The sequence below is a fragment of the Artemia sp. Qi Xiang Cuo genome, chromosome 3 (genome assembly GCF_049724085.1).
Source record: "Artemia sp. Qi Xiang Cuo chromosome 3, ASM4972408v1, whole genome shotgun sequence".
Classification (NCBI taxonomy): domain Eukaryota; kingdom Metazoa; phylum Arthropoda; class Branchiopoda; order Anostraca; family Artemiidae; genus Artemia; species Artemia sp. Qi Xiang Cuo.
In genome coordinates, this window is record NC_142796.1 from 46,060,483 (window position 1) to 46,085,485 (window position 25,003).

At 37.7% G+C, this 25,003-nt stretch overlaps 1 protein-coding gene across 1 annotated transcript in view; it reads right to left on the minus strand.

Annotated features, from left to right (window-relative positions):
* LOC148954169 (multiple PDZ domain protein-like) overlaps positions 1–25,003 on the minus strand; it is a 416,101-nt gene that overhangs the window by 309,943 nt on the left and 81,155 nt on the right. The window contains exons 6-7 of the mRNA XM_089086188.1: positions 2,614–2,796; positions 1,212–1,346 (exon numbers count right to left, since the gene is read on the minus strand). Coding sequence (XP_088942314.1) covers positions 1,212–1,346; positions 2,614–2,619 — 141 coding nt within the window. The 5' untranslated portion in view covers positions 2,620–2,796. The remainder of the gene's footprint in view (positions 1–1,211; positions 1,347–2,613; positions 2,797–25,003) is intronic.

Genomic DNA, 25,003 nt, shown 5'->3' on the forward strand with positions numbered 1-25,003 from the left:
ATAAATCTTTCAGTAAGCCAAATATAAAGTTAAAATCTCAGAATAAGTTCAATATATACAGCTAATTAATGGTCTTACTCATGCAATAAATATGCCATGTTCAGAGGCAGGGCAATCTTGTTCATGTGTGAATAAAACTTACAGATTATTTTGGTTGATACCTGGGGCGAATTCTTGAAAGTTTTATTTACCTGGCTGGACTACTGTTTTACAGTATAAACAAAAAATTTTTTTTAAAAAGTTATTATTGACCGCTGGAAACGACACTAGGCCAAATGAAATGAAAAAAACGACCTGTTTTGAAAATATTAATATCCAAATATCCACACCTCGAGCAAAACGGAAACAAAGTAGAAATAGAAAAAATAGTTAAAAAACCGAAAAACACACAAGAACTAAGATATTTTCTTACTTTATGCAAGTGGTAAGTATCAGTATCTCTAGAAAAAACTATTTATAGGAGTCTTATTTATCGTTTAGATTAATACACCGAAGGTATAGAACCAATTCATAAATTCAGCTGGCTCAGATGGCAGAGCATCAGACTCTTAATCTCGAGCCATGAGTTCACGGCCATGGGCTCGGGGCCACGCCGTGACGCTGACGATGGTGCCATGGCCCAAGCTCGGAGCCAAGAGCTTTAAGTTTGTTTTGTTTTCCGATGGTAGAAAGAAAAAAATTGAGAGTCTATTCGTTTTTGGGTAAAAGTTATATTTTGGGATAAGAAATCCTTATTAGACTTTTACGCATATATAGATAAACAACTCAAAATATATTTATTAATTATCTATATTAAATTATGTATCGATAAAAAAAAAATGATTTATCTATTATTTATCTGAATAGATAAAAAATTTGATGTAAGAGAAGGGCGGGCAAATTCTCTCTTCGTAAACGATTTTTTCTAAAATTATTAGTTTTTAAAAGTCTTCTCGGTTTTGTCTAACGGCAGGGGGATCGGTTTGACACTATCAAGGCAAAATTTGCTGGGTGTGGGAGGCAAAACAGTTGTTCTCCGACTTTAACAAATTCCCAGAAGCTCAATTTTTCCAGCTAAAATACAACGACAGTTAATTAAGTCAAATAAGAAATAATCAGTTTGAACAGCACGTGGATTTGAAGAATTTGATGGAAAAATCACGTTTTTAAATATCCTAATAGCACCAATATACCCAATGCGGAAACACTGAATAGTTTCAAATATAACTTACTCTGTCAGCCACACCTCCAGGTAGAACAGTTTTGACAACCACGCCAGTGCTTCGACCTCCAACAATTCCGAAACCAAGCCCAGATCCATCATTTACTAAGTCTATCACCTCCACCTGGGCCCATTCCGTCTGTAACTAGAAAAAAAGCATAAATATATGCAAGAAGACTTAAATACAAATTAAACATAAAATAAACAACGTAAATAAATATAAACAATAAAATCAAGCATAAATTATAAATAAAAAAAAGAAGCACAGTGTATTTTAAAATGTGAACAAAACCATAAAATCTTTTATAAAGAAACCAAGAAGAAATCAACAATATTTTTTAAATGTGAATAATAAATAAATGAAGAGTAGCAAAGAAAACAAGGTAGCTAAGAGAATTATTGCAATAGCAATGGCAGATTAATAACAGTAATATTTATGCTGGTAAATAAATAAATTAAATTCTACTGGCTAATTAGTTGAACAACTGTTCAATAGTACTAATTAATCATTTGCGAAAAACAATCTTGTTCTCCAACCTATCATCAGTTCCATCCTCAAATCGATAGCATATTTTTGGTTTAGTAAATTTTTAATAGACTTTAGGTTATTTAACGGAATTTTATTGAAATATTTGTACTTCCTTCATTAAATTCGAAACAATAAATATGTTATGGGTATCTACACAATGAAACTTTATTTATAAACACCAAAGATTTGACCCTCGGACCATAAGTGGCCCCAAATAAATTTTATGCGAGCTACGATCTGATCAGTTCAAATATGATACTTTTCGTACGCAATGTACAGGTTATGCCCGAGGCCATGGACCAACAGGTTATGGCCTGTCTCATCCCCCACAACCAAACATAGCAGTGAAGTTAGTAATTCATCAGAGAAACGCCTTTCCTTTCAACCTGTCTTAAATGGAAGAGAGTTGGTACTTACCTGGATCGGTGTTCTCATTTACCCAGGATCTTGACCCAGGAGCATGCCAACTAGGAAACTGTAATACCCTTAAAGTACCGAAGATAGTGAAACTGAAATCCAATTGTGTCAATTTGTTAAGTGAAAACTTACAAAACCACCTACATCTTGAAAAAATTAAGTAACAAAATTGTATTACTTAATTTTATTTAAATTAAGTGTACAAAAGATAGAAATGTGATAAAATAAACTTAGTGTTTCACGAGACGCAAATGACATGAGAGGTCACTAGGATTACTACTTGATGAAATGGTCTTGATTAGGGGTGAAACAAGTAACACGAGAAAATGCAGGATTAAAAAAGCGCAAAATGGTAGACGGAATGAAAATATAGAAATGTACAGCAAGGTGGAAACTGCGAAAAAATAAACTTGAAAGAAACTTAGAAACGACTGCCTTAGGTATGACGTTGGCATTATAAACTTACCACCATATCGGATCCAGCTTTAGAGTTATTACTAAGCGCCGACGGCGACCTATCGGTCAACGGCGCGCCGACAACGCCACTTACAGGCTGACGAACCGTTTCGCTAGCGTTTGCCACCAACTCTGAAGATAATGATGAAGCGCCTTGTAGACTGCCAGTCGATTCAAATGTAGCACTTGAAGTCTGGAAAAGAAAACACATTTTTTAACTTAAACTGAGTTACACCGATTTGAACGATTACTCTTTTGAACGATCCAAGTGAAAGTTCAAATTTACTAAGAATTTGAACAGCGCTTGTTTCTCGAGAGGACTGGGGCTTGTAATTTAAAATGTTAACTCTTTAATTGAGAGCGAAAGACCCCTTAATTGAGAGAGTGAGTGAGAGAGAGAGAGAGAGAGAGAGAGAGAGAGAGAGAGAGAGAGAGAGAGAGAAAAGTCTGAGAAACAGAAGAAAATGCAAATTAATAAAGTAATCAAACTCTTACTGAGTTTGAGAGAGAGAGAGAAAAGACTGAGAAGCAAGACAAATATAGGAGCAGATTGAGAAACAGAAGAAAATGCAAATTAATAAAGTAATCAAACTCTTTAAGGACATTAGGAGGAATATCAAGGAATAATTTAGTTGAACACTTGCTTGGATGGGATTCCAAATTAAAGCGGAGGTAAATCTTGTAGTAGATCAAGTATATCTTGACCTTGAGAGCGACTAGAAGTTGCAATTCAAGCAGTAACATGACACATTTATCGATATTAGTACGATGTGGAACTGTATCAATATATGAAGCAAATAATGAAACATTGACATAGTTTTGAGGCAGCAGTTCATATTAAAAACAGTTGCACCGCAAAGATGGGCCAGAAAGCTGCTCGGTTCCGAACAAACTAAAAGAAAAACAACAGTATTTTTTTTACAGCTCAGCAAATGTAGCAGCATTAAGATTTCTATAATACTGCAGTAAAGTATAGAAAGTATAATAGTTCCATTGTAGTTGCTCAGAAAGTTGCCAAACTAAGTGAACAACATTTTCAGAATATGATTAGAGGCTGTTTAGAGTGTGTTGTTTAGGGGCTGTTATCTCTTAGGTTGGAGTACTCATTTTGGCAAACTGGTCCCGAGAGTTTAGATCAGATTCTAAGCCGCTCTGAATTTTATATCAAGGATGGAACCCGTTTTCTTAGAATCTTTCAAACCTTACAAGTAGCGTAGCAGTGGGGATCTGAGAGTTAAAACATCTTCCTAAACCCTTATCTTGGTTGCAGTCATTTCTGAAAATGCAATACTGTATAGCTTAAAGTTGCCAAAGCGACACTTTACTGCTTTCTTTTTAAGCTTTTTCCACATTGGGTAACACCAAAACGCTTTAGGGTCTAAAAAGGTCATATTAAAAAAAAACACTTTACATTTTAATTCTAATCGAACTCATGTCAATTTTAATTGTTAATATTTTCTTGCAAGAAACGGTACTTGAATTATTACGGTTTGTATTGTCTTATTAGTTAATATTTTTTTATTTTATTTAAATGAGCATGCTCATTTTCTTTAAGTTCTCTCACCTGGCAACTCTGTCCAAAAATTTAAACCTAAGTAAAAGGTATGACTGGACCGTTATAAAACGCAAACAAGCAGCTAGAACTAAGAGTCATTAATTAAACTTAATTTCAAGCCAATCCAACCGTTTTCCGAAAAGACACTAAAAGCGTCTCTTTTTTGCTCATTTCAACACTTTGGCCCCAAAAGGTTTTGGCAACCCTGGCGTTACTTTTGCCAGGCTTATTCGAATAACATATTTGCGAATTTTAATATTCATTGATCTATTCTAAGAGCACAATGTCTTCTCAGTAATTCAGAATCGAGAAAACCTTCCACGGCTCAGTTCTTTCGACCGTGACAATTCCCTAAGTTGAATATCGACTAGTAAGTCTCACTTCATTTTGTTGCAAGGAGAACAAGTCGGAGGAAAAAATACTTCTATTGAAAAAATCAATAAGGACGGTCCTTATTACCTTAGCTAACGGAATGAAGATAAAAAGGAGTGAAAATCCAGGATTGTCCTTCTATATAGCCCAAATTTATTTCTAAAGTATTAAAAACTTGTCCCTTTCCGGTATTAAAAGAGATCTTATCCGAACCCCTCGGGGTCTAAAAAGGCAACATTTAGTATTTTATACGTTTTGTTCTCAATCAAACCCTTGCCAATTTACTGCTTTTCCAAAGAGCGAAGGCGATTTCGAAGAATACATAAGCACATACAGTTTTTTTTTCAGGGGTGGGGGGCATCTTAGATGCCCCCCCCCCACCCCTGAGTTTGTCAAGAAAACGGGCTCAAATATTGAAATCATGCGCAAATTTAGACCGTAGTACCCCAAACTGTTTTTCTCAAATAAAATCCACGAAGCGGACTAGTCCTAGGACTCCCCTAGGACTGTGACTAAGAATGCATATCATTATACTTAACTCCTCCTCTGAAGACTATGATCTCTGTCTGGGGAAAAGAATAGAATCAGAAAATGTTATTCAAGAGTAATTTTATAAAAAATACCTTTCATAATTTAGACCTCGGTCGCAAGTAAATTACGCTGTTTTTACAACATCAATAAATTAAAAGGTGAGGGAATTACGAATGGTTAACTGCACAGACAAAAAAAAGGTAATGAGTTCGTACAACGATTGGTAGGGCATATTAACGGTTCAAAATTTTATTCCTGCTTCAAGTAGGCAGATGCTTTGTTCAACGAGGTGGCAGCAACGACAATGCTTCTGACTCGCGAGTGGAGTGTCCAAACTTGAGGGTATCAATTATAATATATTCATATTTATACAGTATAAACTTACAATTTAAGTTATAAAGTCCTTCGTTTTTCTATTTGTTTGCTACGCCTTCCTTTTTTGACCTTTTCTGGCAGGAAAAAGTCACGAGATGATTTAGGAGAGGGGGACTCTGTAAGATTTGGGAAAAATTGGAGCGGTCTTGTACTTGAACATTAATCAGCTATATAAATACTACATTATTTATACGAACAATAATAAATAACGCCCGAAGCTGTTTTATACCTTTGATACAATTCTCAAATTGACATTGATTACTTTTTGCAGTTTTTTGCCTCCAAGTCAATTATATTTTTAAGTTTTGTTATGGTCGTTAATTTTTCAATTCGCGTATAAAACTGTGTGTATAAATTGCATAAACCTGGCATAAACTGTTCAAATACACATGTTTTGAGGCTCCGAGTTACAGTTATGGAAGCCCGAAGTTACAATAATTGGGAGCTAGCCTACAACTATGTTATCCTCTGCAAAGCCGGCTCACAACTTATTCTTCTTAGCCTCCGAAATAGCAAAATAAGGGGGTTTCTTCTGAGTACCTGGGTGACTGACCATATTTCAAACAGTAGGTTGTATGAAAAGCACAGTCCGATCCCGCTTTCTAGGGCTATAATGAGAGAAATGTTGGGATGGTTTGAACATGCTCGGCGGATGAAGGATGACAGATTGCCGAAGATTGTCCTTTTCTACCAACCGTCTAGGGTTAAACAGAAAGCAGGTGGTCCACGGTTGGGGTGGGAGGATGTCATAAATAAAAATTTAAGGGAAATGGGAACTTCCTGGGAAGGTGTAAAGAGGAAGGCTTTGAATAGATTGGGATGTAGGAGGAGCATGCGTAGCTGTGCAGGCCTCAGGCGGCTTGGTGCTGCGGTGAGTTGTTAGTTAGTAGTATTATGAAACCTAATTAGTACTAAGTATTTATCCCTGTTTTTTTTTCGCAATCATATTGCTGCAGCTACTCTTGACTATAATAATTGACTACTCTTGACGTAAGGGTGATATTTTTTGACTGCCTACCCGCTTGGAGACAAATTTCCTTCCCTCAAATGTATCGGAAACAAGGGAAATATAGACAAATTATTAGTCTTGGCATAAATACATATCAGGAGCCAATAATATGTATAGGAACCAATGATTCCAGTTCCAAGCCCTTCATCGCAGAGATCGTCAAGGTCTAACAGCTAAATGTTGCTGTTAAGTCTTTTAATTACCTCAGACTTTTAATCTGAATTATTTGTTTCAATGCATACATTAAAACTAAAGTTCTTAACCCCTTGGAATCTCTTAAATGGTATATCAGAGGCAACGAAAGAGCTCAAAACTTCCGTCACTTTTCATATTTATACTGCATACTATGGATAGATGCTGCAAAAAGAAAAGGAGGGTATATCCATCAGTAGAAGTGCATAGCCCCTACTCCATTAAGACAACCCTGGTCTAACAATCGATTCTTTATTAAATCTCTCTCACTTGTCTTTGAATTCTGTTTCCTAATTCCTTTGATCAAATTAAATAAAAAAACTTTTTTTTTAACTGAAAGTAAGCAGCGACATTAAAACTTAAAACGAACATAAATTATTCCATATATGAAAGGGGCTGTCCCCTCCTCAGCACTTCGCTCTTTACGCTAAAGTTTTTTATTGTCTTAAACAGTAGAGTTGTGAGAAAGAGTCAAACTTTAACGTAAAGAGCGAGGCGGTGAGAAGGGGACAACCTCTTTCATATATGGAATAATTTCTGTTCGTTTTAAGTTTTAATGTCGCTCCTTACTTTCAGTTAAAAAAGCTCGTTTTTTTATTTAATTTCTGAACATATTTAAATTAATGCAGGTTTTGAGTTTGGCTCACCGAACATGAATAATTAAAACGAAATTTGCATATTAATTTTCCTTTTTTTTGGCTAAATTGCTTTCTTGAAAGCTGTTTAATTTTATTTACGAACGTATTTTGTTAGTAATAAATATACGTAACGGACTTCTATATTCGTATACTTTTATTACGTATATTAGGGGGGTTCACCCCCCTAGTGAATACCTCGCTCTTTCTCCCAATTCTTTCTTCAATTTTCTTCCAATTCTTTAAAAATGACCTTTTAATCACAAAGGCCGTTAATTTCAATAAATAGAATAAGAATTTTAATTAGAATAAAACTCTTATGCGTAAGCGTAAAGCACTCTTTAGCGTAAAGAACAAGGTAGTGTCTTGAGGACGGACCGAGTCACATAAGTAATAATTTCTGTCGCTTTGAGTTTTGATGCTGACAAGTTTTCAATTCATAAGTTTTTCAGGTGGAAACTTGTTTTTTTTATTTGATTTCTGATTGTTTTTTAAATGATGCTGGGAAATCCGCCGCCTCCTTCAAAGTAATGTCCCTCCCCCTATGAAAACTTCCTCCATTGAAAGATCCTCCCATTTAACCTCCAATCCACCCCCCCCCACTACCAGAAAAAATCCTCCCTGAAAACGTCTGTATACTTCCCATAATAACCAATACTATACTGTAAACATTGGGCAAAGTTCATAAATTGCAGACCTTTCCCCGGGGAATGTGAGGGATAATGTCATCCTCAAAGACATAGTTATTATATTTTTCGACCATGCTGAACACAATGGCTATCTCAAAATTTTTATCGGGTGACTCTGGGAAAAAATGATCGTGGGAGGGGGCCTAGTTACCCTCCAATTTTTGTTCACTTAAAAAGGGCACTAGAAGTTTTCATTTCCGTTTGAATGAGCCCTCCCGCGATATTCTAGTACCACTGGGTCGATACGATCACCCCTGAAAAAAAAAACATGCATCCGTGATCTTTCTTCTGGCAAAAAATACAAAATACAAAAAAATACAAAATTCCACATTTTTGCAGATAAGAGCTTGAAACCTCTACAGTAAGGTTCTCTGACACGCTGAATCTGACGGTGTGATTTTCATTAAGGTTCTATGATTTTATAGGAGGTGTTTCCCCCTTTTTCCAAAAACAAGGCAAATTTTCTCAGGCGCGTAACTTTTGATCCGGAAAATACCCCCGCGGAAAATACCCCACCCCCCCCCCCCAAAAAAAATAAGGCTTTCCAATTTTGAAAATTTTATTTGAGTTTCATTTTTTTAATTTCCGTAGGTGGATGGAATTTTGGTACTTGTGTATTACAGTAGTATGTTAACTTATACTTTGCTTGAAGCTATAGGAATCTCCATGTTATTTGCTTGAAGCTATAGGAATCTCCATGTTACTTGTCTAGAAAGTGGATTTACTTGACTTATGTTTTTTGGGGTCTTTCCAAGCTATGTGCTATTTGCTTATGTCCCATTGGTACCATTCCAAACGAGCGGGGATTCCTCACCTGTTCCTAAACATTGCAAAAAAGATAGAAGTATGAACGGGGATTCCCCCCACAAGTTTGTTTCAACTCCAAATTTTTCAATCAGACTGGTTTTATGAAAGCATAGTGTGTACAAGTGTGTAGGCTTTGTTATTAAAAACTTGGACACTACAATCAGAATTGTTTGATTGATATTTAAAAAGGGGTAATGAGATTTGCGTATTGGAGTGTAGGATTCGCGAATTTGATCCTATTAAGGATTTACTTGAAATAAAAATTTGTAACTAGAAATGGCTGAAAAGTGTTTTGGGGGAGATGAGGTGATTGTGTACTGTATAATACACAACTGATGTTTGGACAGTAAAATCAGAATTGTTTGATTGACATTTAAAAAGGGGTAATGAGATTTGCGATTTGGAATGTAGGATTCGCGAATTTGATCAAATTAAGGATTTACTTGAAATAAAAATTTTTAACTAGAAATGGCTGAAAAGTGTTTTGGGGGAGATGGAGTGATCGTGTACTGCATAATACACATGTGATGTTTGGACAGTGTTGTCAATTTAAAATAGTTTAACGTTCCCTCCTTCCCCCCTTTCTGAGGGCAGGGGAGGGGGGGTCAATTTTGGAGGGAAAACCAAAAATACTCAGAATCGAAAATAAATGGTTCTGCCTCAAGGGGAAGGCTCAGAGGCCTTTCGTTCCCCCTTTTCTGAGGGCAGGGGAGGGGGGGGGGTCAATTTTGGAGGGAAAACAAAAATACTCAGAATCGAAAATAAACGGGATCTGCCTCAAGGGGAAGGTTCAGAGGTCCCTCCTTCCCGCATTTCTGAGGGCAAGAGAGGGGGGTCAGTTTTGGAGGGAAAATCAAAAATAACCAGAATTGAAAATAAATAGGAACTGTATCAAGGGGAAGGCTGAGAGGCCCTTGGTTCCCCCATTTCTGAGGGCAGGGGAGGGGGGTCAATTTTGGAGGGAAAACCAAAAATACTCCGAATCGAAAATAAACGGGATCTGCCTCAAGGGGAAGGCTCAGAGGCCCTTCGTTCCCCTTTCTGAGGGCAGTTGAGGGGGGGGGGTCAATTTTGGAGGGAAAATCAAAAATGCTCAGAATTGAAAATAAATGGGATCTGCCTCAAGGACAAGGCTCAGAGGCCCTTCGTTCCCCCATTTCTGAAAGCAGGGAAGGGGGGGGTCAATTTTGTAGGGAAAACCAAAAATACACAGAATCTAAAATAAATGGGATCTGCCTCAAGGGCAAGGTTCAGAGGCCCCCCTTCCCCCATTTCTGAGGGCAGGCAAAGGGGGGGGGGTCAATTTTGGAGGGAAAACCAAAAATACTCAGAATCGAAAATAAACGGGATCTGCCTCAAGGGCAAGACTCAGAGGCCCCTCCTTCCCCCATTTCTGAGGGCAGGGGAGGGGGGGGGTCAATTTTGGAGGGGAAACAAAAATGCTCAGAATCGAAGATAATTTTCATTCGTCTTAGTTTTTTTAGCGATGCTCCTTATTTCTAGTTGAAAATGCTTATTTTTGAATTTAATTGGTAATTAAAAGTCAAATTCTAACATAAAGACCAAGGTATTTCGGAGGGGGTAGCTAACTTCATATACGGGATAATTTCCATTCGTCTTCGTTTTTAACGATGATCCTTATTTCTAGTTGAAAATTCTTATTTTTTAATTTAATTGGGAATGAAAAGTCAAAGTCTAACATAAAGAACAAGGTATTTAGGAGGGGGTAGCTAACTTCATATACGGGATAATTTCCATTCGTCTTAGTTTTTAACGATGCTTCTTATTTCTAGTTGAAAATGCTTATTTTTTAATTTAATTGGGAATGAAAAGTCAAATTCTAACATAAAGAACAAGGTATTTTGGAGGGGGTAGCTAACTTCATATACGGCATAATTTCCATTCGTCTTAGTTTTTAACGATGCTACTTATTTCTAGTTGAAATGATTATTTTTTTAAATTTAATTGGGAATGAAAAGTCTAACTCTATCATAAAGAACAAGGTATTTTGGAGGGGCTAGCTAACTTCATATACGGGATAATTTCCATTCGTCTTAGTTTTTAACGATACTCCTTATTTCTAGTTGAAAATGCTTATTTTTTAATTTAATTAGGAATGAAAAGTCAAAGTCTAACATAAAGAACCAGCTATTTAGGAGGGGGTAGCTAACTTCATATACGGGGTAATTTCCAGTCGTCTTCGTTTTTTTAACGATTATCCTTATTTCTAGTTGAAAATGCTTATTTATTAATTTAATTAGGAATGAAAAGTCAAAGTCTAACATAAAGAACAAGGTATTTCGGAGGGGGTAGCTAACTTCATATACGGGATAATTTCCATTCGTCTTAGTTTTTAACGATGCTCCTTATTTCTAGTTGAAAAGGCTTATTTTTTAATTTAATTGGGAATGAAAAGTCAAAAGTCTAACATAAAGAACAAGGTATTTCGGAGGGGGGCTCGTTACTGATATTGATATTAGTGCGTAAAAACTATTAACTGACAAAAATATCCAGAACTTTTTTTTTCTTATAGCCTTGACTTTGAAGACATTTCTTCATCTTAATTGGCTTTAGAAATATCGTGCAAAATAAACTAGCCTAACAGTCATTGCTTTGTCGAATTTTGAGCAAAAACAAAAGGATTGTAACACCTGATTGGCCCGTTTTACCAACTTTTACCTTGAGAATCGATGTTGTTAGCAGAGTTTCAAAAGGATCGTTTATTAGTGCTGCCGTATCTGATGACGATGCTCCTTATTTCTAGTTGAAAATGCTTATTTTTTAATTTAATTGGGAATGAAAAGTCAAAAGTCTAACATAAAGAACAAGATATTTCGGAGGGGAGCTCGTTACTGATATTGATATTAGTGCGTAAAAACTACAAACTGACAAAAATATCCAGAACTTTTTTTTCTTATAGCCTTGACTCGGAAGACATTTCTTCATCTTAATTGGCTTTAGAAATATCATGCAAAATAAACTAGCCTAACAGTCATTGCTTTGTCGAATTTTGAGCAAAACAAAAGGGTTGTAACACCTGATTGGCCCCTTTTCCAACTTTTACCTTGAGAGTTGATGTTGTTAGCATAATTTCAAAAGGATCGTTTATGAGTGCTGGCGTATCTGATGAAATGAAAATGCTTATTTTTTAATTTAATTGGGGTGAAAAGTCAAAGTCCAATATAAAGAACAAGGTATTTTGGAGGGAGGGCTCATCACTGATATTGATATTAGTGCGTAAAAACTACAAACTGACAAAAATATCCAGAACTTCTTTTTTTTCTTATAGCCTTGACTTTGAAGACATTTCTTCATCTTAATTGGCTTTAGAAATATCATGCAAAATAAACTAGCCTAACAGTCATTGCTTTGTCGAATTTTGAGCAAAACAAAAGGATTGTAACACCTGATTGGCCCGTTTTCCAACTTATACCTTGAGAGTCGATGTTGTTAGCAGAATTTCAAAAGGATCGTTTATGAGTGCTGGCGTATCTGATGAAATAAAAATGCTTATTTTTTAATTTAATTGGGGTGAAAAGTCAAATTCTAACATAAAGAACAAGGTATTTCGGAGGGGGGGGCAGCTCACTTCATATACGGGGTAATTTCCATTCGTCTTAGTTTTTTAACGATGCTCCTTATTTCTATTTAAAAATGCTTATTTTCAATTTAATTGTGATGAAAAGTCAAAGTCTAACATAAAGAACAAGGTATTTCGGAGGGGGGATCGTTACTGATATTGATATTAGTGCGTAAACTACAAACTGACAAAAATATCCAGAACTTTTTTTCTTATAGCCTTGACTTTGAGGACATTTCTTCATCTTAATTGACTCTAGAAATATCATGCAAAATAAACTAGCCTAACAGTCATTGCTTTGTCGAATTTTGAGCAAACAAAAGGATTGTAACATCTGATTGGCCCGTTTTCCAACTTTTACCTTGAGATTCGATGTTTTTAGCAGAATTTAAAATGTATCGTTTATCAGTGCTGCCGTAGCTAATGAAATAATTTAGGTCGTATGATAATTTTTTTTTTTAATGCAGAAGTTTTTTTTTAGTAAGGACCCACGAGATAACACGTACCCAGAGAAAACACACACAAAGATAAAAAACACACATAGAGACGGCACATGCATAGAGACAACAAACACACAGAGACGACACCCACACAAAGACGACACACACACACACAGAGATGACACACACACACACAGAGACGACATACTCAAAGTGAGGACTTACACATAGAGACGACACACACACACACAAACACACACACAGAGACGAGACACATAGAGGGACAACACACACACACACACAGAGACGACAAACACACAGAGACAACACACACACACAAAGAGACGACACACACACACACAGATACGAAACACACAAAGAGACGACACACACACAGAGACGACACACACACACACACACACAGATAGAGACAACACAGACACAGAGACGACATACATACATAGAAGACAAAAAAACAGAGACGACACACCCACATATAGACGACACACACACACACAAAGACTACAAACACAGAGACAACACACGCACAGAGACGACACACGCACAGAGACGACACACACAAAGAAAACAATCAAAGAGACAACACACACACAGAGACAACACACGCACACACAGAGACGACACACACATAGACACGAAATACGCACACAGAAGACACACACACAGAGACGACACACACACACAGAGAAGACACACGCACAGAGACGACACACACACAGAAACACCACACACACACACACACACACACACACACACACACACACTCACAGAGACTACACGCACATAGCGACGACACACACACAGAGACTACAACACACAGAGAGAAGACACACGCACAGAGACGACACACACAAACACACACACACACACAGAGAGAGAGATACGACACACACACACAGACGACACACACACATACAGACGACACATGCACCGGGACTATACACACACAGAGACGACACACACACAGAGCGACGACACACACACAGAGACGACACACACACACAGAGAAGACACACGCGCAGAGACGACATACGCACAGAGACGATACACACACAGAGACAACACACAAACAGAGAGACTAGACACATAGACATGAAATGGCAAACACACATAGAGACAACACACACAAACACACACACAGATTCGAAACACACACAGAGACGACACACGCATAGATACAACACAAACACACACAGACAACACCCACAGAGAGACGACACACACACAGAGATGACACACTCAAATTGACGACTTACACATAGAGAAGACACACACACAGAGAAGACAAACACACAGAGACGACACACATAGAGAGATGACACACACACACACAAACACACACACACACAGAGAACACACACAAAGAGAGAAAACATACACACATAGACAACACACACACACAGATACTAAAAACACAAAGAGACGGCACCTGGAAAGTGACGACACACACACACACAGAGTACACAACAAAAACAGAGACGACACATTCACAGACATGACACACACATAGACACGACGCACGGACAGACACGACACACGAACAGAGTCATAGTGAGAGAGATATCCAAAAAGTTGGGTTGATCTAGGTTCACTTCGAGTGGCGCGCCACTCTAAGTGAACCTAGATCAACCCAACGTTTTGGATATCTCTCTCACTATGACTCTGTTCGTGTGTCGTGTCTGTGCGTTTGTCGTCTCTATGTGTGTGTCATGTCTGTGAATGTGTCGTCTCTGTTTTTGTTGTGGACTCTGTGTGTCTGTGTGTGTCGTCTCTGTGCGTGTGTCGTCTCTTTGTGTGTTTCGTATCTGTGTGTTGTGTGTTGTCTCTTTGTGTGTGTTGTCTCTGTGTGTTTGTCGTCTCTGTGTGTGTGTGTGTCATCTCTCTATGTGTGTCGTCTCTGTGTGTTTGTCGTATCTGTGTGTGTGTCTTCTCTATGTTTAAGTAGTCACTTTGAGTGTGTCGTCTTTGTGTGTGTTTCGTCTCTGTCTGTGTGTTGTCTCTGTGTGTGTGTTGTCTGTGTGTGTTTGTGTGTATATATGCGTGTGTCGTCTCTCTGTGTGTGTTTTCTCTGTGTGTGTGTGTCGTCTCTATGTGTGTTTGTCATTTCATGTCTATGTGTCTCGTCTCTGTGTGTGTGTGTGTTGACTCTGTGTGTGTATCGTCTCTGTGCGTGTGTCGTGTGCCGTCTCTGTGTGTGTCGTCTCTGCGCGTGTGTCGTCTCTCTGTGTGTGTGTCGTCTCTGTGTGTGTGTCGTCGCTATGTGTGTGTGTTGTCTCTGTGTGTGTATCGTCCCTGTGCCTGTTTCGTCTCTATGTGCGTATGTCCGCTCCGTGTGTGTTTCGTCTCTCTTCTCTGTGTGTGTGTGTGTCGTCTCTATGCGTGTGTCTTCTCTCTGTGTGTTGTAGTCTATTTGCGTGTTTCGTCACTGTGCGTGTGTCATCGCTCTGTGAGTGTCGTCTCTCTGTATGTGTGTGTATGTGCTGTGTCTGTGTGCGTGTCGTCTTTGTGACTGTGTGTTCACTCTGTGCGTTTTCGTCTCTGTGTGTGTGTCGTCTCTGTGCGTGTTTAGTCGCTATGTTTGTGTTGTCTCTGTGTCTGTTTGTGTTGTCTATGTGTGCGTGTTGTCTCTGTGTGTGTGTGTTTCGTCTCTGTGCGTGTGTTGTCTCTGTGTTTGTTGTCTTTGTGTGTGTGTCGTCTCTATGTGAGTGTGTCGTCTCTGTTTTTGTGTCTTCTCTGTATGTTTGTCGTCTCTGTGTCTGTGTTGTCTCTATGTGTTTGTGTGTGTGTGTGTGTGTCGTCTCTGTGTGTGTGCCGTCTCTTTGTGTCTTTAGTATCTGTGTGTGTGTGTGTGTCGTCTCTTTGTGTGTGTGTGTTGTCTCTGTGCGTTTGTCGTCTCTGGCTGTGTGTGTCGTCTCTCTATGTGTCTCGTCTCTGTGTGTTTGTCGTCTGTGTGTGTGTGTGTGTGTGTGTGTCGTCTCTATGTGTAAGTCGTCACTTTGAGTATGTCGTCTCTGTGTGTGTGTGTCATCTCTGTGTGTGTGTGTCGTCTCTGTGTATGTGTCGTCTCTTTGTGTGTGTTGTCTCTATGCATGTGTCGTCTCTATGTGTGTTTCGTATCTGTGTGTGTGTTCTCTCTGTGTGCGTGTTGTCTCGAGTGTCCTTACTATAAAAAAACTACTGCATTAAAAAAAAAAAAATTATCATACGACCTAAATTATTTCATCAGATACGCCAGCACTCATAAACGATCCTTTTGAAATTCTTCTAACAACATCGATTCTCAAGGTAAAAGTTGGAAAACGGGCCAATCAGATGTTACAATCCTTTTGTTTGGTCCAAATTCGACAAAGCAATGACTGTTAGGCTAGTTTATTTTGCATGATATTTCTAGAGCAAATTCAGATGAAGAAATGTCTTCAAAGTCAAGGCTATAAGAAAAAAAGTTCTGGATATTTTTGTCAGTTTGTAGTTTACGCACTAATATCAATATCAGTAACGAGCCCCCCTCCGAAATACCTTGTTTTTTATGTTAGACTTTGACTTTTCATCACAATTAAATTAAAAAATAAGCATTTTCAACTAGAAATAAGGAGCATCGTCATCAGATACGCCATCACTAATAAACGATCCTTTTGAAATTCTGCTAACAACATCGATTATCAAGGTAAAAGTAGGAAAACGGGCCAATCAGGTGTTACAATCCTTTTGTTTTGCTCAAAATCCGACAAAGCAATGACTGTTAGGCTAGTTTATTTTGCATGATATTTCTAAAGCCAATTAAGATGAAAAAATGTATTCAAAGTCAAGGCTATAAGAAAAAAAAAGTTTTGGATATTTTTGTCAGTTTGTAGTTTACGCACTAATATCAATATCAGTAATGAGCCCCCCTCCGAAATACCTTGTTCTTTATGTTAGACTTTTGACTTTTCATCACAATTAAATAAAAAAATAAGCATTTTCAACTAGAAATAAGGAGCATCGTTAAAAAACTAAGACGAATGGAAATTATCCCGTATATGAAGTGAACTGCCCCCCCCCCCGAAATACCTTGTTCTTTATGTTAGACTTTGACTTTTCATTCCCAATTAAATTAAAAAATAAGCATTTTCAACTAGAAATAAGGAGCATCGTTAAAAACTAAGACGAATGGAAATTATCCCGTATATGAAATTAGCTACCCCCTCCGAAATACCTTGTTCTTTATGTTATACTTTGACTTTTCATTCCCAATTAAATTAAAAAATAAGCATTTTCAACTAGAAATAAGGAGCATCGTTAAAAACTAAGACGACTGGAAATTATACCGTATATGAAGTTAGCTAGCCCCTCCGAAATACCTTGTTCTTTATGTTAGAGTTTGACTTTTCATTCCCAATTAAATTTAAAAAAATAAGCATTTTCAACTAGAAATAAGGAGCATCGTTAAAAACTAAGACGAATGGAAATTATCCCGTATATGAAGTTAGCTACCCCTTCCGAAATACCTTGTTCTTTATGTTAGACTTTGACTTTTCATTCCCAATTAAATTAAACAATAAGAATTTTCAACTAGAAATAAGGAGCATCGTTAAAAACTAAGACGAATGGGAATTATCACTTAGATGAAGTTAGATACCCCCTCAGAAATACCTTGTTCTTTATATTAGAATTTGACTTTTCATTAAAAATAAAAATAAAAAATAATACATATCATTTTTTTATAAGTAGCATCGTTAAAAACGAAGACGAATGGAAATTATCCCGTATATGAAGTTAGCTACCCCCTCAAAATACCTTGTTCTTTATGTTAGAGTTTGACTTTTAATTCCCAATTAAATTCAAAAATAAGCATTTTCAACTATAAATAAGGAGCATCGCAAAAAAAACTAAGACGAATGAAAATTATCTTTGATTCTTAGCATTTTTGGTTCCCCTCCAAAACTGACCCCCCTCCCCGGCCCTCAGAAATTGAGATCTGAGGGGCCTTTGAGCTTTGCCCTTGAGGCAGATCCCATTTATGTTCGATTCTGTGTATTTTTTGATTTTCCCTCCAAAATTGACCCCCCTCCCCTGTCCGCAGAAATGGGGGACCACCGGGCCGCTGCGCCTTCCCCTTGCGGCTGATCCCAGTTATTTTCGATTCTGAGAATTTTTAATTTTCCCACCAAAATTGACCCCCCCTCGCATGCCCTCAGAAATGGAGGAACGAGGGGCCGCTGAGCCTTGCCCGTGAGACAGATCCCGCGTTATTTTTGATCCTGAGCATTTTTTATTTTCCCTCCAAAACTGGCCCCCCCTGCCCTCAGAAATGGGGGAACGAGGGTCCTCTGAGCCTTCCCCTTGAGGCGTATCCCGTTTATTTTCGATTCTGAGTATTTTTGGTTTTCCCTCCAAAATTGCCCCCCCTCCCCTGCCCTCAGAAATGGGGGAACTAAGGGCCTCTGAGCCTTCCCCTTGAGGCAGATCCTATTTATTTTCGATTCTGAGCATTTTTTATTTTCCCTCCAAAATTGACCCCCCCCTCCTCTGCCCTCAGAAATGGAGGAAGGAGGGGCCTCTGAGCCTTGCCCTTGAGGCAGATCCCATTTATTTTCGATTCTGATTATTTTTGGTTGTCCCGCCAAAATTGACCCCCCCCCCTCTCCGGCCCGCGGAAAGGAGGGAACGAAGGGCCTCTGAGCCTTCCCCTTGAGGCAGATCTCATTTATTTTCGATTCTGAGTATTTTTGGCTTTCCCTCCAAAATTGACCCCCCCTCCCCTGCCCCCAGAAATGGGGGAAGAAAGGACTGTTAAACTATTTTAAATTGATAACACTGTCTAAACATCACATGTGTATTATACAGTACACAATCACCCCATCTCCCCCAAAACCCTTTTCAGCCATGTCTTGCTAAAAATTTTTATTTCAAGTAAATCCTTAATAGGATCAAATCCGCGAATCCTACACTCCAATTCGCAAATCTCATTACCCCTTTTTAAATGTCAATCAAACAATTCTGATTGTACTGTCCAAACATCAGTTGTGTATTATACAGTACATAATCACCTCATCTCCCCCAAAACACTTTTCAGCCATTTCTAGTTAAAATTTTTTATTTCAAGTAAATCCTCAATAGGATCAAATTCGCGAATCCTACACTCCAATTCGCAAATCTCATTACCCCTTTTTAAATGTCAATCAAACAATTATGATTGTAGTGTACAAGTTTTTAATAACAAAGCCTACACACATGTACACACTATGCTTTCAAAAAACCAGTCTGATTGAAAAACTTGGAGTTGAAACAAACTTGTGTGGGGAATCCCCATTCATACTTCTATCTTTTTTTGCAATGTTTAGGAACAGGCGGGGAATTCCCGCTCGTTTGGAATGGTACCAACGGGACATAAGCAAATAGCACGTAGCCTGGAAAGACACCAAGGAACATAAGGCAAGCAAATCCTTTGTCTCGGCAAATAACATGGAGATTCATATAGCTTCAAGCAAATAACATGGAGATTCCTATAGCTTCAAGCAAATAACATGGAGATTCCTATAGCTTCAAGCAAAGTATAAGTTAACATACTACTTATTACACGCCACTTACTCAAGTTTACGCTGTGAAAAATTCGAGAACACACCGGTTTTTTTTTAGTTTATTCGTTACTTTAGAAATAAATTTGCGATATAGATTTGCACATTAGGGGGGAGGGCGGGGTAAGCATAGCGGGTCTGCATGTAAAATGTGTTTGGTACAATTATTCTGCATAGACAAATAAGTGTATTTTAAAGCTAAATATACGGCCATGAACGCAGTAAAATAACACAAATGAATATAGTGAATGGTGGGGTGTTTAACCCCCAGAAAATGCCCCACCCCCACGAAAAATACCCACCCCCATGGAAAGTAAACCCCGTGGAAAATACCCTCCCCCCATTTGGAAAGTATGGTTTCTAAATTTGAAACTTTTATTTAAGTTTTTGTTTTAATTTCGTTGAAAAGTGCTAAGGAACGGAAAAACACCAGAAGTGTCTTAAAAACTTAGAAAAAAAAATACAAATCCATTTGTGTGGAAAAGACTTCCATATGAACTTCTGCAGTTTTTGGCAGTAGTGGGTGCTAAATTAAACAAAAAAAAAGATAAAGAAGAAAACAAATTTGAATTTTTAAGGACAAAAGCGTTGTCAAATTCTACAAGTTTGTTTTTCTTATCTTCCAAGTGTAAAACTACCACAAATCCCCATTAACAAATAATGAAACCCAAAACTAATAGAAATTATAATGGATAGCTTAGTCAAACTTAAAACGAGCAAAAAGTAAAAGGAGTATGGCTGACAACACCCATGTCTTCTTCAGACCAGAAAATAATTTGCACTAAGTTTTTTGCACTAATAATTTGCACCAAAAGTGGCAGTTGGTGTGCAAAAATTTGCACATTAGGGGGGTGGGGGTAATTTTATTTCTGATGTAAATGAGAGTCAAGTTTAAAACTTTCCCCCCACCCCCCTACGATGTATTCAAACGTCCGGAATTGTGAAAGCAAGGGGTGGGTGCTAAAAGTTATCACTGACAAAAATGTCTTATATTTGTTATATAAAGCATAAAAAAAGTACGTAATGAATGCGCCAGGTTAATTCGTAAGTCAATAATATGATAGAGTAAATATTTACCGAAAATACAATAGTACAAAATAGTCCACTCTACTTGTTCCTTTTTTTTCGCAAAACAAGACGAAATTAAAGACGACTTTCGTTTGTTTACCCTGCTCTGTATCCGCTCAACCTCTCTGGCTGCCTCATCTTCTTCGCGCATCTTCCGGCTCAAAGCCTCGATCATACTTTGTGCGAGGCTTATTTCTACAAAGTCTTTGGCATCTATGGTTTTTTTCAGCTTCTCATTAGCTTCTTGAAGAAGCCTTTCAGCTACTTGTCTCTTCTCCTTTTCAACTGACTTCTTCTCAATCAAATCTTTTTCCAGGTGTTCAATGGCCTTCTTCTCAGATAACATCCTCTTTTTTTCCTCTTCTTCTTATTTCCTTTTGGACTCCTCTTCAGCCTGTCTAGATCACTCAGCTTCCAAGTACAGTTTATAACTCTGGCAAGCATTTCGCCCCAAAATCAACACCTATCTAGTAATAGGGACAATCTCAGGCTTGTTCTCGAACTTGTTTAGAACATCAGAGACTATCAGTCTAGCATTGAGCAATTTGACCTTCATCGATGATTTTTCCACGGTGTTGATCCGTCCTGACTAGGAAAAATCATGTCCAACATCCGCGTTCCCATGCGACATGCAGAGAGCTGCTTTTACTATCTTTGAAACAAGGGGATATTTTGTCTGTCCTTGATGGTTTTTCAGACTAAAAACCAAGTTCCATTAAATATCAATCCTCGCTGAAGTCATGTTCTTAGGCAAACTCGGTTCCAGCTAGAGCAAGTTCCATTCGTCAATAGCAGCTTCAGTATTCACACAGAAAGGCATAAATCCAACGATTTTTACAAAGTCGCTTGTTCTTGTCTCAGGATTCGAATCATACAGCCGCAGGCACCGGAAATGCTGAAGGGCACTTTAACCAAGTGATTTCTCTTCAATATGGTGGAAAGCGGCCAGGTAAGCAGTTCTGGCAGTACATCTGAAGTTCAGAGCATCAATTTTTGTACCTTCGATAGGCATTCTTCCACGCCGTCACCGCATGCTACTTTATCGGATGGAAGAAAATCCCCACTTGAATTGGAGAGCTCAGAAAAATTGTTTCCCTTCTGAATATCAGTCAAAGCACTTTGCTTGACAAAACGGCTGGCGGTCATCATTACTAGTCGACGCATTTCGTCATACAGAATGTTGATAAGTGGTTCTTCACGTTGAAACAACTCTGTGAACTGAGCAAATAGCTTTCCGAAAGATATGACAAAGAGGACTAACGCTTTGGTTGTGGTACACTGGAGACTGCTAGAAATCTCTCGGTATCTGCTAGACTTTATCAATTCTGGTCATTTCTTAGAGATGAATTTCAGAAAATACTCATCGAGAGCATCCCATTGCTCATCAAGTCTATCAGCTGAAACAACAAGGGTTAGCCATCGACTTGGCACATGTTTCAGAAAACAATGTGGAGGAAGCTTGAGATTCTCCTGGATGGTACCAAAGTCTTCTAAACGGGCAGGCCAACCACTAAAGAAGTAGAAAATTCGAATCGCAAAATCGGAAACTTTGGATCCGTGATGGTCCAAACCTTTCAAAAAAGCGTTGTGGACTATGTGTATGTTGCCTGTCCCAATGTCAACTTTCTTGTTGACATTAGGTCCGTCACTTCCCAGCATCAAGACTTGACGGAGATCAAAGTTAGCATCCTTTAGAGCTTGTAGTAGGTGCTGGTGTAAATCTTCCACTTTTGCGTGTCCTATGAAAAAGCACTGTAAGTGCCATAGAGAGACTGTTTCTTCAGTCTCTGACCAGTAACTAATAATGATATTCAACTCCTTTGCGCCTTTGGCATTTGTAGTCTCATCGTAAAACAGCGCCAAGTAAGAAGATCCAACGTCTCGTAGAAGGTCCTTGCGAAAAGCATTAGTGTGAATCCATGTAAAAAAAAACAGAAAAAGAAAAAAAAGAATAATCAATCAATTCATGATCTTCTGCCAAGAAGTTATGTTAAAGCTAATAAGCTTGAATCAACTTTTTAGGAAAATTACTACTAGAAAACTCCATGAAGGTAGCAGATTCAAGAAAGAAAAAGAAAAAGACTAAAATATAGCTTAGTACAAGAAGATATAGGGGCCAAACTAGATGTAACAAATTAGAAACCAAATTAGATGTAACAATGTCTTTTTGAACAGAAGAAAATGTATGTTCACAAAACATGCAGTGTTAAAGTCTGAAACGTTTAAAATAAAACTCTTGCACATACATTTGCTTCGCTTGTCCTTTATAAGGAAAGAGACAGCAACCGCAAGTGCTTTCCAGCTGATGACAAGAAAAATATGAACTTTATGAACCTTTTTTCTAAATTATGAACCATTTATGAACCTAGGTTAAAAATATGAACTTTTTTCATAATTATGAACCCAGTGGGAGGCCTGTAATTACAAGAAAACAAAAGGGAAAAAGCAGAATAGGGAAAACCACGGAAAAAATGTTTGTTGCCCCATTGTTGGCTGCCTGCCAATAGATTTTGACCCATTATAAGGAAAAATACAAGTTTTAATTTGTGACTGAGTGACCCCTAACAAGTTTTCCACAAAAAAAAAATTCTAGAAATCAAGACATATAAAGAAATTTCGTATATGAATGCTTGCAAATTCACCCAGCGTAAAACTGCTTCTTAAAATTTCATCTCCTGGAAAATATTTAAAATTCTCCCAGCAGAAAATTCGTCCTCCCCTCCCCATCCAAAAAATGTATGCATACTTCCCAATAACAAATAAAACAAAGGGCGATTTTTATAACTTAAAAACCTTTCCCCAGGGGATGTAGGGGGTCATTTTATCTCCAAAGACATAGTTATCGGGCCTTTCAACTATGCTGAAGAAATAAGCTATCTCAAAATTTTGATTGATTTTGGGAAAAAGTGACGTGGGAGGGGGCCTAGTTGCCCCCTAAGTTTTTTGGTCGCTTGAAAATGGCACAACAACTTTTCATTTCCATGACAATGAGCCCTATCCCGACGTTCTAGGCCTACTGGGTCGATAAGATGACCCCTGGGGAAAAAAAACAACAAATAAACACGCATCCGTGATTTATCTTCTGGTAAAAATTACAAAATTCCACATTTTTGCAGATATGAGCTTGAAACGTCTTCAGTAGGGTTCTTTGATACGCTCAATCTGATGACGTCATTTTCATTAAAATTATATGACCTCAAGTCATATAATTGAATTATACCCCCCTTGAAGTCATATAATTTTAATGAAAATAACGCAGATTGAGCGTATCAAAGAACCCTACTGTAGATGTTTCAAGCTCATATCTGCAAAAATGTGGAATTTTGTAATTTTTACCAGAAGATAAATCATGGATGCACGTTTATTTGTTTTTTTTTTTTACTTAAAAAGTTCACTAACTGTTCTTCAGTTCTGTAATACTGCGTTGAATATTCTTCTAATTAAAAATGAAATAATGCTGAATTTATAGGTGCAAAATTTACCATCTTGTTCTTCTAAAAGCAAATGAAATGTTGCTGATTCTAAAGTTGATCTGTCATCCCCATATATACGACATTGGTATTTTTTCCATATTTTTCACATTTGTAGAGACAATAAAGAAGGAGTTAATCCCCTAGACTGAAATGTTCTATCCAGCTGGTATATGTATTTTATATACCATATTATTGAGCAGTTGAAATGAGGTACTTTCCACTTTCAACAAAGGTTTCATTCATTATGGCATTAACAACGATTTGTTTCCTTACTTCAATTCCTTGCAAATTATAATCATGTGCCTCAATTCATTCACTAGATACAAGTATTTGTAAAATCCTCCAACAAGTTCACTCCTATAGCGTTCATGCAATTTTGGCAAAGCACGTTTTAACTTCACAAGTGAAAAACATGATACAGGCTTCTATCACATTGCAAAATCGATTTAGGACTCTTTTACATGCAGTATGTGATCACTCACCAAACCAGAACAAATACAAAAACTATAACAATACCACCTTAGTTCAAAACTAGCAAAACGCACCATAAGAAAACGCAGCACCACAGCCGAAAAAAACAACAACAAAAACATTACATTAGAAACATGGATGGCAACCCTGCTTAAGTTTATGAGGTACATAGCAAATATCAACCAAACTTTTAATGATCCATTGAGTTTTATCGACCTTTTTAATGAATCATTTTATAACTATTTTTTATAGATGAATGATTTTATTAGACAGATCAGATTAAACAGGCCAGTCTTTAAGTTTTGATAACTCTGTAAATAGGGACGGCATTTGGATCCCAAACTTAGTTCAGAACATAATTAGTGTCTTCATTTTGGCCCGGGTAACTTAATATAACACCAAGGTGAGAACTATATTTTTAAAGGTGGTCTAAGATAAACATAACAGGAGCGTTCTCAGTATTTTATAAAAAGAGGGGAATATTCAAAGGAATATATTAATTTATTAAGAAATTATTTGAAAAAAAAACTACGTTTTCTAAAGAGTTAAAGAGGCTGAGTCACGAGTTCGAACCTTAAAACGTACAGAAATTAGGAGGTACATTTGGGGGGCTGCCGCCCCCCAAACC